The following is a 12,881-nucleotide window of genomic DNA, read 5'->3' as shown; positions in this document are numbered from 1 at the left end:
CCTGCGATTTTTGGGTACGGTTTTTAGGTTTCAGGCTCGTTTTGAAGCCTCTCTTGGAGGCTGGCTGCTCCGGGGTTGGCACTGAATGGCTCCTTCTGCCCTTTCCGTTAATCACCGGGGAGCAATGTCGGCCTTCAGCTGTCCTGGGAAACCGGGAGGGGATGGGGTAGAGCCAGGGGGGCTCCTGGGACCAAGCCGGTGTCCCAGGGGCTACCGGGAGCTTCTGCCTTCCCGGCGCCAAAGCACAAACCCGCTCCCGTGTCCCCGCCCTCGCCCGGGGCGCCCCCGGGGTCCCGCCGCGCCCACGTGTGGGCTTCCCGCCGCGCCGGCCTCACGTGACTGCAGGAGGCGTGGCTGGTCCCTGCGGAGTGACGGCGGGCTCGGCCAACCGCGCGCGGCACCGCCCCCGCGCCGGCCGCTGATTGGCGGCCGGGCGGGCCAGTAAGGTGGCGGGGCGGGCGTGCGGCGAGGCAGCAGGGAGGCCGGGGCGGCAGCGAGGTAAGATGGCGGCGGCACCGCCCGCCCTCAGTGGGGCCCGCGCAGCCTTTCGCCGCGACACTTGCACGCTCCCCCGGGGCCCTTCCACCCCGCAGCCACCGGGGGGGCCTGTTTCCCCCCCGCCCTTCGCTCCGGCAGCTCTGCCTGGGCCTTCCTCGGGAGCGCCCCTCACGCCCGCCGCCCGCGGACAAAATGGCGGCGCCGGGGCGGCCGGGCGGCGCGACCGCGCATGCGCAGGAACTGGGCGCGGGGCGGGTGGCGGAGCACGTGCGTGGGGAGGGGGGTGGGGGGGGAGAGGGGCTCGTACCGGGAGCGGGGGGGGTCTGCACCGGCGATGGACACGGGGAGCAGGGATAGACAGCGGGAGCGAGGGATGGGCACCGGGAGCAGGGGCTACGTATTGAGGAGCTGCACGGGGGGGGTGCACTGGGCGGGAGGGGGCCCTGCACTGGGCGGGAGGGGGCCTGTACTGGGCGCTGTGGGGTGGGTGAGCTGCGCCCGGAGAGGTGGGGAGCAGGGCTGGGGTGAGCGCTGGGCCTGTGGGAAGCGGCGGGGGGCGGGATTGGGACGTGGTGCCCACTGAGGAGGAGGCCGTGAGCCGGGGATGGATGATGCCGTGAAGGCGGGGGGGTTTGTCTTGGCCATTGTGCGGGGGGTGGGCTGTGGGGGGGAAGGCAGCGTGGTACCCTGGTGGCGGTGGGATTTGTGTGCTGGGACGAAAGGCTCCTGCACTGGGGTGGGGGGGGGGTAGAGGGGTACCTCTGGGACATGGATCACCCCCTGGCCCCAACGCTGGCAGGCAGCAGCGCTTCTTGTGCCCACACCTTGGGGTGGATGGTGCTGCTCGGTAGCTCAGGTGAGTGAGATGCGTTTCATTCTGTGCAGAAATGGGGTTGCTGCAAAGCTCAGAGTTTGCTCGGACATTGGAAGAAACTTTATAGGAGCAACTTCATCTCCCGCCCGTTCGAGGGGGTCAAAGAGTTTAATTCAGATGCATTAGCAGGTGTTAGCAGATACTGCTTCTCTTTCGTTTATCAGCAGTTTGTTTCATGCTCTGCATCTCTCAAGCAGGTGTTGGCATGAACAGAATTCGGATCCACGTTCTGCCGTCGAGCCGAGGACGCCTTACTCCTGTGCCGCGGCCGCAGGAGCCTCTGTCATGTGCCTTCACCCACCGCCAGTGCTCCCAGCCGCGGCTGGAGGGGCAGGAGTTTTGTATTAAGCACATTCTGGAAGACAGGAGTGCCCCTTTCAAGCAGTGCAGCTACGTTTCAACGAAGAACGGAAAGCGGTGTCCCAATGCTGCACCCAAACCAGAGAAGAAGGATGGGTGAGTACCTCTCTTATCCGGTTCTGTACCATATAGAACTAAAACAAGGAAAAGGTCCTTCTATTACTTCAGACAAGTGGCTCCCTCTTTCTGAAGAACGTTTAAGCTAGAAAAAGGCTCTGTGAGCGCTGGACACTGTGTGGAGTCATCTTGGTCCCACAGGACTGTCAGGTTGCTGCCCTCTGCCATCAGAAGGTGGCTGCAGTGATCCAGGTCCTTTGTAAGAGCCACACGTGCACCCCCACGGTGCCGTACCTCCGCTCAGCCCAGCAGATTGAACTTGCCTGTGGGTATTTAACTTGCCTGTGGCTAATCCTCAGCGCAGACACTCTGGTCATGTGTTACGTGGAGTTGATGACCTGGTTGTGCTGCTTGTTCTCTGATGCATATAAAACATTCTGACTGCTGCGGGTGGAAGGACCTAGAACAGTTATCGACGTTCAGTAAGGACGTCAGCAGAGCACAGTTTCCCTTACGGGAGCATCGACCCGCGTTTCATTCTCGGAGGTTACGGGGATGTGGACACTGGTAGTCTTCATTCTGCCCTTGGTCCCCCTCCGATAAAAAGGATCCATCCGACGTGGGCCAGCGTGCTCTGCGTGGAAACTGAGAGTCCAGTGTGAGTGTTTGGAAGCAGAAGAGCTCACTTCGGTGGGTTTAAGTAAAAAGCTCTTTTCTCTCCCTGCTGCCGTGCCCTGTGGCTGCTGGGTCTGGTGCCAGAGGTGGCATTTCAGCGGCGGTGTGTGGTCTGCGAGCCACCTGGGGCTCTGCGGCATTTCTGAGCCATACCTGCAGCCAGCGGCTCGCTCTGTGAGAGAGCTGTGGAGGGGATGTGCTTTCCAGGTGCCAGGGAACGTTTCTCACTGTATTGCTTGTTCGTTTTGCTGGCTGAGGGCTTGGAGTTGTAACAAGCTTGTGATTTATTCCTGCAGCGCGTCGTTCTGTGCAGAGCATGCCCGTAGGAACACGCTGGCGCTCCAAGCTCAGATGAAAAAGTCCAATCCTGGGCCTGTAAGCGAGACTCTCCTTTGCCAGCTTAGCTCTTATGCCAAGTCAGAGCTGGGCTCCCAGACTGCAGAGAGCAGCCGCAGCGAAGCCAGTCGGATTCTAGGTAAGAATTAAAAGCATAAAACTGCTGAGAGAGGACCTGGAGTTCTCAGTTTTGTGTGGAAATGCCAAGAATATCACTTCTTAAATCCAGTGGCAAAAAAGATCCCAGGGATCCGGGGATAAAAGATTGTTTTCTGCAAACCCTGGTGTGTCTTGCTTGCCGCTGACTGTAGACGAGTCACAGTACCAGACCAAAACCCTGCGGGTTTGCTTCTCTTGCACTCACCGAGTAGAAACCTTCGCTAGCTTCCCTCTTTGCTGGGTTAGTCTCTAGTGGTGCCTGTCAAACGCTGGCTCGGTGCTGAGCTTCCCATCTTGTTGGGTCGCTTGGTAGGGCCAGCCCTGGTGGATCGTGGCTCCGAGGTGGGCAGGAGTGTCGCTCCACGGCAGCCGGGTGTTTTGGTTGCGCCGAGTCGGTGGGTTTCGTGCTGTTCCATGTCCCTTGCTCACGCTGTGCTGGGGAGGAACAGTCTCTTTTGGCAAAAGGCAGAGCTGCTTCATCTCCGTGCGGCTGTGGAGCCGAGCTCCTGGGGTCTCTGGTGTCCTGTTGCTCAGGGTGACTTGTCTTTTCAGATGAGGACAGCTGGAGCGATGGCGAGCAGGACCCTGTCACAGTGGACCAGACGTGGCGAGGGGACCCGGACAGCGAGGCTGACAGCATCGACAGTGACCAGGAGGATCCCTTGAAGTAAGTTGGGTGCTGGCAGCTGCCAGCTGCTTACACGTGTGTAGCATGCAGAGCGTTCTGAGCTCAGAATCCCAGAATCATCTTGGTTGGAAAAGCCCTTGAAGCTCCTCCAGCCCCACCATGAACCTCCCCCTGACCATTCCCAACTCCACCAGATCCCTCAGCGCTGGCTCAACCCGACTCTTCAACCCCTCCAGGGATGGGGACTCCCCCCCTGCCCTGGGCAGCCCATTCCAACGCCCAACAACCCCTTCTGCAAAGAAATCCTTCCTAAGAGCCAGTCTGACCCTGCCCTGGCGCAGCCTGAGGCCATTCCCTCTTGTCCTATTGCTGGTTACTTAGCTCGGCGTGGTGCCTGAGGAGAGGGCGGTTGTGTTAAAGAGCTGATGATCTTCATGGTGTTGCAGTTGGACTTTGTGCTTTGGTGAGGAGCTGGGTGTGAACGCTCACCAGCCTTAGAGCTGGTGGTGGTTCTGGGAAGTATTTGGTAGTCATCCTTCAGTGTGGAGTGGTCCGTTCAGCAGCAGTCTCTGGGTGATCTTGCAACTTAAAAAAACCCCCATAAATTCATATTTCTGCTCGTCACCCATTGATCTGTATAATCCAGCCCTGCTCCACCTGTGTTTCTGGTAACGACTGTGTCATTTGGTTGGGAGAACAGCCCTGAGGGACCCTTAAAAACTTCACCCTGCCTGTGTGGGTGTTTTTCAGGCACGCTGGCGTATACACAGCTGAGGAGGTGGCTTTGATCATGCGAGAGAAGCTGATCCGCCTGCAGTCCCTCTACATTGACCAGTTCAAGCGACTCCAGCACCTTCTGAAGGAGAAGAAGCGCCGATACCTGCACAGCCGCAAGGGAGAGCACGAAGCCATAGGCAAGTGCTGGTCCAAGTAGTCACCGAGCTGTGTTCCTCTGGCCGAGGGCACGGTGCTTCTCTAAAACACATGCAGGACTCTGTATTAAAAAAAAAAAAAAAAAAAAAGGAAAAAGGGGGTTTTTTTGCCCTTTGTAGAAGCAGATTTCAGAGCAGTGCTGTCTCGGTAAGGGTGAAAATTACTGTAGGACTGAAACCCAGTTAGAGGAGGTATTTCTGTGTCTGGCCTCACGCCTGGAGATTGGTATCGTTTGGGTTAGAGAGGTTGCCGGATTTCTTTGCTCTTCAAAGTTTGCAGTGTTGTCAGGAAATGAGACTACAAAGTTAACTCTGAGACAAAAGTTCTTTTTTTGTATGGGATTTCCTGCTTTTGGTTTTATAAACAAAAAAATTTATTCATCTGTAAGGTCCTGTCTGTATCGGCAGACGTTTCGGTGGTTACACCAGTACTGCTGTAATGCCACATTCCTCCGTAGCACAGATGCAGCTTTCCCTTGCAGAAGCACTTCTGTCTCCGTTGGAATTCTCTTGGAGGCAGCAGTTTGTAGCTGAGCAGAGGCAGAACCGGGTTGTATAACTGGTTGGAAGTATCGCAGTGTAAAGAATTCTTTCTCTAGCATAGTCTTAGAATAGCTCATCCTGGAAAATGGTATAATACAGCTCGGTCCCAAGTAAAAATAACTGGAAGTTTGGTACATAACAATTTTGTAGAACTCTTTTTAGCAAACCAGTAATAGAAAAGCAGATCCTGAGCGTTGCCCTGTAATTACAGCTGGGAGTGCTTATGGGAAGCTTCCAGAACTTGCACAGGAGCCGTTGAAAGTTGACAAACTTCTGTTCTGCCTGCAGAAATCACAATAGACTCTTGAATAGCCAAATTATTTTAACAGATATTTAAAAAAAATAATTCTGTTGGCCCAAGTGCTCCTCGTGTGCACGGGGATAAAATTTGGGATGGAATCTGCTTTGTCATAATCTTGTGTAACTGAAGGATGTGCTTCCTGTTTATACGTGCAGCTCTCGCTGCTCATTCGCTCTCTCTGGTGACATCTGGGTCATTAGTCAGCTGTTGGAGCTCTCGACAGCTTGATTTTGGCTTTCGGTACCAAAAAAAAAAAAAATGGAGGGATGTGTCAGGTGGGGTGGTATTTTCTGACCCCTCCCTCGCTCCCCGCAGGCAGCAGCCTCCTGACGGGCCCGGAGGGGCTGATGGCCAAGGAGCGTGAGAACCTGAAGCGCCTGAAGTGCCTGCGCCGGTACCGGCAGCGCTACGGCGTGGAGGCCCTGCTGCACCGGCAGCTGAAGGAGCGCAGGATGCTGGCGACCGACGGCGCCGCTCAGCAGGTACCTCCAGCGCTCGGGGGCTGCGGCCCGCCGGAGTTACGGCGAAGCTGGGTCTCTCCTCTCGTCCCTTCCTGGCAGCGATCCCAGGCCGGGTCTGCTCTGGCCCTGCCAGCTGGTCCCTTTCTGCAGGGGCGTAAAGGTCTGGTCCTGCCCAGCGCCCTCAGAATCCGCATTGGGTGAAACATTGGAGGTTCCTGGAGACATTTTAAACGGGCACCAAAACTGCAGAAGTTCAAGTGTGGGGTTGGAGAATTTTCCCTTTCAAAAGGGAGGGCTCAGGATGAGGCAGCCTGAATTTCATCACTGAAAAAGGTGTGGAAAACGCTCCTTGTGGTGGTGAAATCCAGACTCCTCCTAAACCTGTGGGGGACCAAAAGGCAGGCCCCTTGCATCACACGTGATACTAAATTGAAGCTGTGTGCAGCCGTTTTCTTTATAAGTGTTTTAAAATTCACAGCGTTCCGTTAGCTGGCTTCTGAAGGCTGAAAGATAAGTCTGAGAAACCTCATTTTTGAGCCATACTTCTGAGGTGAAGTTCTTCCTATTGAAATCGAGCCGTGCCTTCCTATCTCAGCTCTGTTTAATAAAAGCCTGAATGAGAAGGACATAATGAGGAGCTAGGCTGTGCTGGAGTGGAGCTGCGAGTTGGGTCTTGGCGTGTTTTGAAAGCAGGACGCGGGCGTTGTAGAGCCGAGGGGGTTTCTCGGGAGCGGAGCCGGACGACGCTGAGCTCTCCTCTTGGCCTTGCAGGCGCACACCACCCGCTCCAGCCAGAGGTGCTTGGCCTTCGTCGACGACGTCCGATGCTCCAACCAGTCCCTCCCGATGACCAGGCACTGCCTTACGCGTATCCTTTGATCTGCCTGTGCTGCCTTGGGCTGCGCTTCTGCCTTTGCTGGTGGTTTGAACTGTGTCTGATCCTCCTTTTTTTTTTTTTTGCCTTTTTGGCCCTAAATCAAGGCCATCGGTTTGCTGTAGCCGTTGGTTTCAAGAAGGAGCCCAGAGGAAACATCTCCCGGTCTGTTGGCGCTCCCATCCCCGTGGAACGGCCAATTCGTGTGGGAGTGACAAAAGGTTGGGCTCGCCCTCGCCTCTGCCCGGGCAGGTCCCGCCGCAGCCTTCCTGCGGTACGTTGGCCGATCCCGAGCATCCCAACGGGGTGGCCAGTTCGATCGGAAGCAACGAGGGAACCTCCCGGAGCCCAAGGGGAGCACGAGCTACTTCTGGTGGTATTGAGGGAGGGTGGAAGCCAGTCTGCTCTCTGCTTGGCTGCCGGTGCTGGGTGCCAGCAGCTGACCTGAGCAGGGTCTGCGAGCTCTTGGTACGAGTCCCGCTGCGAGGGACGTGCGTGGGAAGGGCTGGCTGACTGCTGAAGCATGTGCTCACTGATTTTTGGGAGGATCCGAATGAGGGAGTAGTTCCTGGCCTGTTTGGGGCTGCTGTGGACCAGCTCCAGTCTGCTCTGACCCCTTAAAAGGTTCACACATGTGTGTGAACACCCTCGAGCTGTTATTGCCCAAAACAGCTTCAGCTTTTTGAGAGTCAGCCCTGAAATTTCCACTGGGATCCCCCCAGCTCAGCGATCACCACCCCAACGTAGGATCCAGGAACGGAGCGTCGCCCGGGGCGCGTCTGTGCAACTCCTGTCTAAGTGGGATTGGGTGGATGTGTCCGGGAGCAGGTTTGGATCGTGGCGGAGCCGCGTTAGCAGCTGTTGCTGGTGTGAGTCAGGAGAAGCTCCGGCGCTGGGTCCCAGAGCAGAGCGAGCAGCCAGGGGGAGGATGAGTTCTTCGTTTTGTTTTGTTACTGAACTTGGCAGACTCGACTCCCGCTACGCGTAGGGAGCAGCCCAGGGAGCAGGAAGCTGCCTTTGTTTCTCTCTAGTGACCATATACTTGAAAATAAAGGCAGGGTAAATACCTATAAAACGATTTGACCAAGTTGCTGCTTGCAGCTGGCTCGCTTTGAGCAGGGCAGGCCGAGAAGGGAGTGGAAAAAGCGAGGTTTGATTTCCTTGCGTCTGAGCTGTCAGCTGACTTTCACTGACACAAACAAGATTTTACTTTGGTTAGCCCTGCTGAGCCGATAACATCTGCAGTCTCTCGGCTTTGTGCATTGTCGGGAGGCTCTTGGGCTTTGTTTGCTTTTCAGGAGCTGGATTGTTTCTGACAAAGCATTAAAGGGACCGAACCCAGCTGGGCTGTTGGGCTCCAGGTGGAGCGTGTGATTTTTGTCATCTTGGCAATCCCTGCTTTTTGGCTACCAATAAAGTCAGCACTTGATCTGGGAGTCGTTCAGAGATAAAAATCTGGCTCCCCCACCCTGCTGTTCATACAGAGACACTTCCCTTGCCACATCTGCCCTCGAGTGTCTCGGAGATCTGGCTCCTCTGGGCTGGGCTCTCCGCCGTGGCCGCTAGCAGGGATTTACGGGCTCCCCACAACCTGCGGGGCGGCCGCATCGGCGTGTTCGCAGCTGCCTTGCTGCAGGGAGGAGAGGAGGGAAGGATCAGTCTGAAACCTAGACGGCTTAAGAGACTGGGTTAAACTCTGCACCTTTTTGCCAGTTCGCGTGGGTTTGGAAGTTTGGGGTTTTTTCCTCTCCCACGCTGCGCTGTGTGAAGAGGAAACTGCGGCGTGAACCCCGCAAATATCAGCAACATCTGGGTGGGTTTAATACTGAGGTGTCTGACCTGAAAGACTTGATCTGCACCTGAAATCTGCTTTGGCCCCAGCCCCAGGTTGTCACCCGCGTGGAGATTGTTGCCTCACGGCTCCCTTGGTGACACAATTCTTGTCCCTGGCAGCAGGAAGGAGAAACTTCACGACTGTCAGTAAAATGTTGCAGCCCCTCGCGCAGCCTCCGCGGTGGGTCCGGCTGCAGCTCTGGGAAGAGGATGGGATTTGGTCTGTAGCTCCTCTTTGCTGGTGATGGCTCTGCAGGCGCGAGGCCATTGGAGCAGAGTTTCTGTTTGTGATTAAAGGCAGGAAATCCCATTTACACCTCTGGCAGGAATAGGTTTTCCATTGGGAAGGAAAATGCGCTGGGAAGATAGAAATACCGGAACTAAACTCCTGGCTGTGGAAAAAGCATTGTGTGTGCTCGTATCTCCGCTGCGCGTTAGATCTCGAGGCTTGTGCAGATGCCTTTTAAATGGATGCCTGCAAATAAAAGCAAGCCCGTGCGTTTGTAATATCTTCCATCTGAGGATCTGTGGGTGCCTCGCAGGGAGCCAGCGACATCTCCCAGCCCCCGCTGGGAGGCCGCTGCTCTTGTCCCCGTTTTCCATCGTGCAAGTAACGTCCCCCACGTCGCCCGTGGAGTCTGGACTCGACCTTGGAGAAGTGGACGGGGGTTTTTAAGGCCGTTTGCTGGAGGGTGGCTGGGTGCGTGGGGAGCGTTTCTGCCTCTGGATGTGTGTGTGTGTCCGTAGCTCGTCTGCTGTGCGGGTTTGGGTTGTTTAGTCTGGAGAAGAGGAGGCTGAGGGGAGACCTCATGGCCCTCTCCAACTCCCTGAAAGGAGGGTGCAGAGAGGGGGGAGGAGTCTCTTGAGCCAAGGAGCCAGCGGCAGGCCAAGAGGGAATGGCCTCAAGCTGCGCCAGGGCAGGGTCAGACTGGCTCTTAGGAAGGATTTCTTTGCAGAAGGGGCTGTTGGGCGTTGGAATGGGCTGCCCAGGGCAGGGGGGGAGTCCCCATCCCTGGAGGGGTTGAAGAGTCGGGTTGAGCCAGCGCTGAGGGATCTGGTGGAGTTGGGAACGGTCAGGGGGAGGTTCATGGTTGGGCTGGAGGAGCTTCAAGGGCTTTTCCAGCCTCGATGATTCTGTGATTTTTTCCTTGACCACGTCTGCCCAGACATCTGTCAGGACGCTAATCAGACTCTCTTTAAACCGTGTCAGGGCTCCGAGGAAGTGCCCTGCAACAAGCCGGTTCCCGTGAGCCTCTCAGAGGATCCCTGCTGCCCGCTCCACCTCCGCCTGCCTCCGCAGATGTACGTACCCGAGCAGGTTCTGGCTGTCCCCGAGGAGCTGGAAGCTGCCCCCACGGACCTGTACTTGAGTGCTGCTGAGCTCCAGCCCACGGAGAGTTTGCCCCTGGAGTTCAGCGATGTAAGTTGTGCAGCGTGCTTTGGGACGGGCCGTGCAAGAAGGTGCCCTGTGGAAAAACTTCCCCCAATGTTTCTCTCTTCGTTCTGGGCCGTGAAGTCACTCTGAAATACTCAGGGAGGGGGCTGCCGTGCAGCCGACCCGCCGCTCCGCGTGGAGCGTGGATGGACGTCGCGTAAAGCGCTGCCTCCCCAGCAGAAATAACGTAGGATGATTTTTATTTTTGCTGGTTTGGGGAAGAAGAGTCTCTTGAAGAATGTGCAAGAGGTTTGGGAGATGTTTCTTTCTGTAGAGTTGGTGAGTGCTCCTTTAGAAGGGCTGTGCTCATTTAATTTAATATTTAGGGGCTTTTTAAAGCAGATTTCCCCCGTCTTCGCTCCCATGAGGAATCCATGGGGATTTTAATCCCGGATTATTCTGATGTCCTGCACGTATGTTAAGCCTACACTCTTAAAATTGTCTGGAATTTGTTTAAACAAAAAAATACCACGGTCATTCAGAGCTGCTCCTCTGAACGAGGTGTCCCTTGCTCTAGTATTTGGATGCCCCTGAAATTCTTGAGCGTGGCTTAATTCAATATTTAGGGGCTTTTAAAAAAGCAGACTTTTTTTCCCCCGTCTTCACTCCCATGAGGAATCCATGAGGGTTTTAATCCCAGATTATTCTGATGTCCTGCATGTATGTTAAGCCTACACGCTTAAAATCCTCTGGAATTTGTTTAAACAAAAAAATACCACGGTCATTCGGAGCTGCTCCTCTGAACGAGGTGTCCCTTGCTCTACCAATGCCCGCGAGATTCTTGAGCGTGGCCAGCGGGAGGCAAATCTCGTGGTCACTTCAGAGTTTGCTGGCGGAGGGGGCATCTCCAGGAGCTGCGGTGTCCCGGGGTGGCCGTTAAGACGGGAGAGCCGGTGCTGCTGCCGTGGGGTCAGGCGGGGCCCAGCACCCCCGGGATTGGAAAGGAAGCACCTTTCTCCCACCCTGTACCCCGAGCCGTGCGTGGATGTAAACCTCAGACACCCAGCGGGAGCCCTCGGAGCTCCTACGGCTGCGCGGGGTGTCTGTTTTCTCTCGCGTCACGCTGGGCCGGTCGCGGGCGTCTCGCCTTGATGTCAAACACCCTCCAAACCAAATCCCGTCCTCTCCCAGGAGCCTCGCAGGAATCCCAGTGATCCACACGCGCAGCAGTTGTGTCGGGGCAAGCAAAGGGGGGGGGTGTGAAATCCTGGGAGAGCGGGGAGCGCTCCGGGTGTCCTGAGGCGGGCAGGATCGGGCCCTTTGCCAGCCCTCCTGGCTGCTGCGGGGATGTTTCTGGGGCCGTGCGTCACGCTGGGCTCTGGATTTTGTGCCTCGCACGTTGTTGGTGAGCCTGGGTGATGCTGTTTCAGGAGGAGGAGGAGGAGGCAGCGGCCCCAGGTTGTGTTCCAGGTGCTGAGGACGGGGGTCCCGCTGCCCGAGGGGGGGGGGGCGGAGGCGGGCTGCGAGGCCTCGCTGCTTCCATCTCTCCTCAGGACCCACCTTCGTGTTTTCTCTCGTAGGATTTGGACGTGGTGGGCGATGGCATGCAGTGTCCCCCGTCCCCTCTGCTCTTCGATCCTTCCGTGGCCCTCGAACCGGCCCTCCGAGACGTGGCCGAGGCCCCCATAGACATTCTGGCCCTGGAGGAACCTTCCCAGCCGGGCCTGACGGCGCCGACGGACAGAGGCAGCTCCTCTGCCCACCTCTTCTCCCCCCCGCCTGCCGACTCTCCAGCCCAGGTACAGTGGGGGGAGCCCCGGGGGCTTCCAGCTCCCCGCTTGCCCCTGGGGCAACCCCCAGCCCCTGGGGCTCTGGAGGAAGCGTCTTCCCAGGGGGAGAAGCCCCCATTTCCCCCCTCTGCCACGCTCTTCCCCCCCCCCAAGTCAGGACTGCGCTGTCCTCGCGCTCTGCAGGGGGCTGGGAGTGTTTTTGGGGTGACAGCCAGAGCCTGGCCCCGGGGACGCGGCGGAGGACGGGCCGTCGCCTCTTGGTGGGTGGCTCGGTGCCACCCTCTTCCTGTCTGGGACACGCTGGGGGTGTCTCGGGCTGGCGACTCCCCGCTGGGGGAAGCCCCGAAGCCTCTTCTTTACCCAGCTGGGGGATTTTAAGAGGAGCTGACGCCTTTTGGGCAGAACAGGGCTTCTGTCTCCTCCTTCTGAGTCATTTTTCACTTGGAACTTGCCGCTTTCGGGTCCCACCCGGAGCCTGGGGCTGGCTCCGGCCCTGCCCGCGGGTTTGGAGCCGCCCCTGCAGCCCCTCGCCCAGCGCTGGGGTGGGGGGACCCCAGGCCCTGACTGAAGCCCCCGGTTTTGCCGTAGCCGTCGGGTTTCAAGCAGGAGCCCAGAGCAAACGCCTCCCGCTCCGCCGAGGCGCGGGGGGGGAGCGACACCCCCCTGGGCTCGCCCTCGCCTCGGCCCGGGCCCGTCCTGCCGCAGCCGCCCCACCGGCCCTTGTTTTTGTCCCCAGCAGAGCCGCCCGCCGCCGGTAGCGTGTCCCCCGGCACCCCGGGACCCCCGGCACCCTGAGGAAGCCGCCTCTGCGCAGCCCCGGGGAGCAGCCGCCAACGGGAGCCTGGAGCCGGGTTCTGGGAGCTGAGCCCGGTGCCGGGACGCGTCTGGAAACCGGGTTGAGCCGCGGCTCCGGCGCCGCCGTCATTCCTGGAGTGTGTGTGTGGGGGGGGTGACACCCCCAGACCCTCCCACCCTCGCTGTGGGGCCCGGGAGAAACCTCGGGGGAAGGATGGGGCGGGGGGGGGCTCCCCACACTCCTCTGCTGCTGGGTGTCCCTGGGGGGGGCTCTGAGGGTGTGACGGGGGCATCTAAAGGGGGGTGGTGTCCCCTCCCCGCCCCCCCCCCCCCCCAGGTACCCCCCAATAAACTGATGGAGGTGACTGCCCGTGTCCCCGTGTCCTGGGG

At 58.1% G+C, this 12,881-nt stretch overlaps 1 protein-coding gene and 1 non-coding gene across 5 annotated transcripts; both read left to right on the top strand.

Annotated features, from left to right (window-relative positions):
* The first annotated feature begins 457 nt into the window (after positions 1-457).
* KANSL2 (KAT8 regulatory NSL complex subunit 2) lies at positions 458-12,765 on the top strand. Of its 4 annotated transcripts, none has more exons than XM_074853928.1 (10): positions 458-498; positions 1,567-1,828; positions 2,761-2,939; positions 3,512-3,626; positions 4,338-4,505; positions 5,683-5,845; positions 6,596-6,692; positions 9,698-9,951; positions 11,487-11,705; positions 12,433-12,765. In XM_074853928.1, exons 2-10 carry the CDS (start codon positions 1,578-1,580, stop codon positions 12,559-12,561), a joined length of 1,575 nt encoding a protein of 524 aa, XP_074710029.1. In that variant the 5' UTR covers positions 458-498; positions 1,567-1,577; the 3' UTR covers positions 12,562-12,765. The 4 variants fall into 4 exon arrangements, with proteins under 4 accessions (XP_074710029.1, XP_074710028.1, XP_074710026.1 ...); XM_074853927.1 differs by having other exon boundaries at positions 463-498; positions 1,570-1,828; XM_074853925.1 differs by lacking the exon at positions 458-498 and adding an exon at positions 1,214-1,354 and having other exon boundaries at positions 1,570-1,828.
* On the top strand, positions 6,790-6,918 carry LOC141936792 (small nucleolar RNA SNORA2/SNORA34 family). The gene has a single exon (XR_012626797.1). It is a non-coding gene; the product is annotated as a small nucleolar RNA SNORA2/SNORA34 family (small nucleolar RNA).
* Positions 12,766-12,881: the final 116 nt, after the last annotated feature.

Source organism: Strix uralensis, chromosome 33 (genome assembly GCF_047716275.1).
Source record: "Strix uralensis isolate ZFMK-TIS-50842 chromosome 33, bStrUra1, whole genome shotgun sequence".
NCBI classification, from domain to species: Eukaryota; Metazoa; Chordata; class Aves; order Strigiformes; family Strigidae; genus Strix; species Strix uralensis.
The sequence above is the reverse complement of the archived record's forward strand: the minus strand, read 5'-3'. Positions and strand labels throughout refer to the sequence as shown.

Coding starts and splice junctions, on each gene's coding strand:
- KANSL2 (XM_074853925.1), top strand. CDS start 1,267: ATGGATCACCCCCTGGCCCCAACGCTGGCAGGCAGCAGCGCTTCTTGT. Junction 2,940..3,511: donor CGAAGCCAGTCGGATTCTAG/GTAAGAATTAAA, acceptor TTGTCTTTTCAG/ATGAGGACAGCTGGAGCGAT. Junction 9,952..11,486: donor TGCCCCTGGAGTTCAGCGAT/GTAAGTTGTGCA, acceptor TTTCTCTCGTAG/GATTTGGACGTGGTGGGCGA.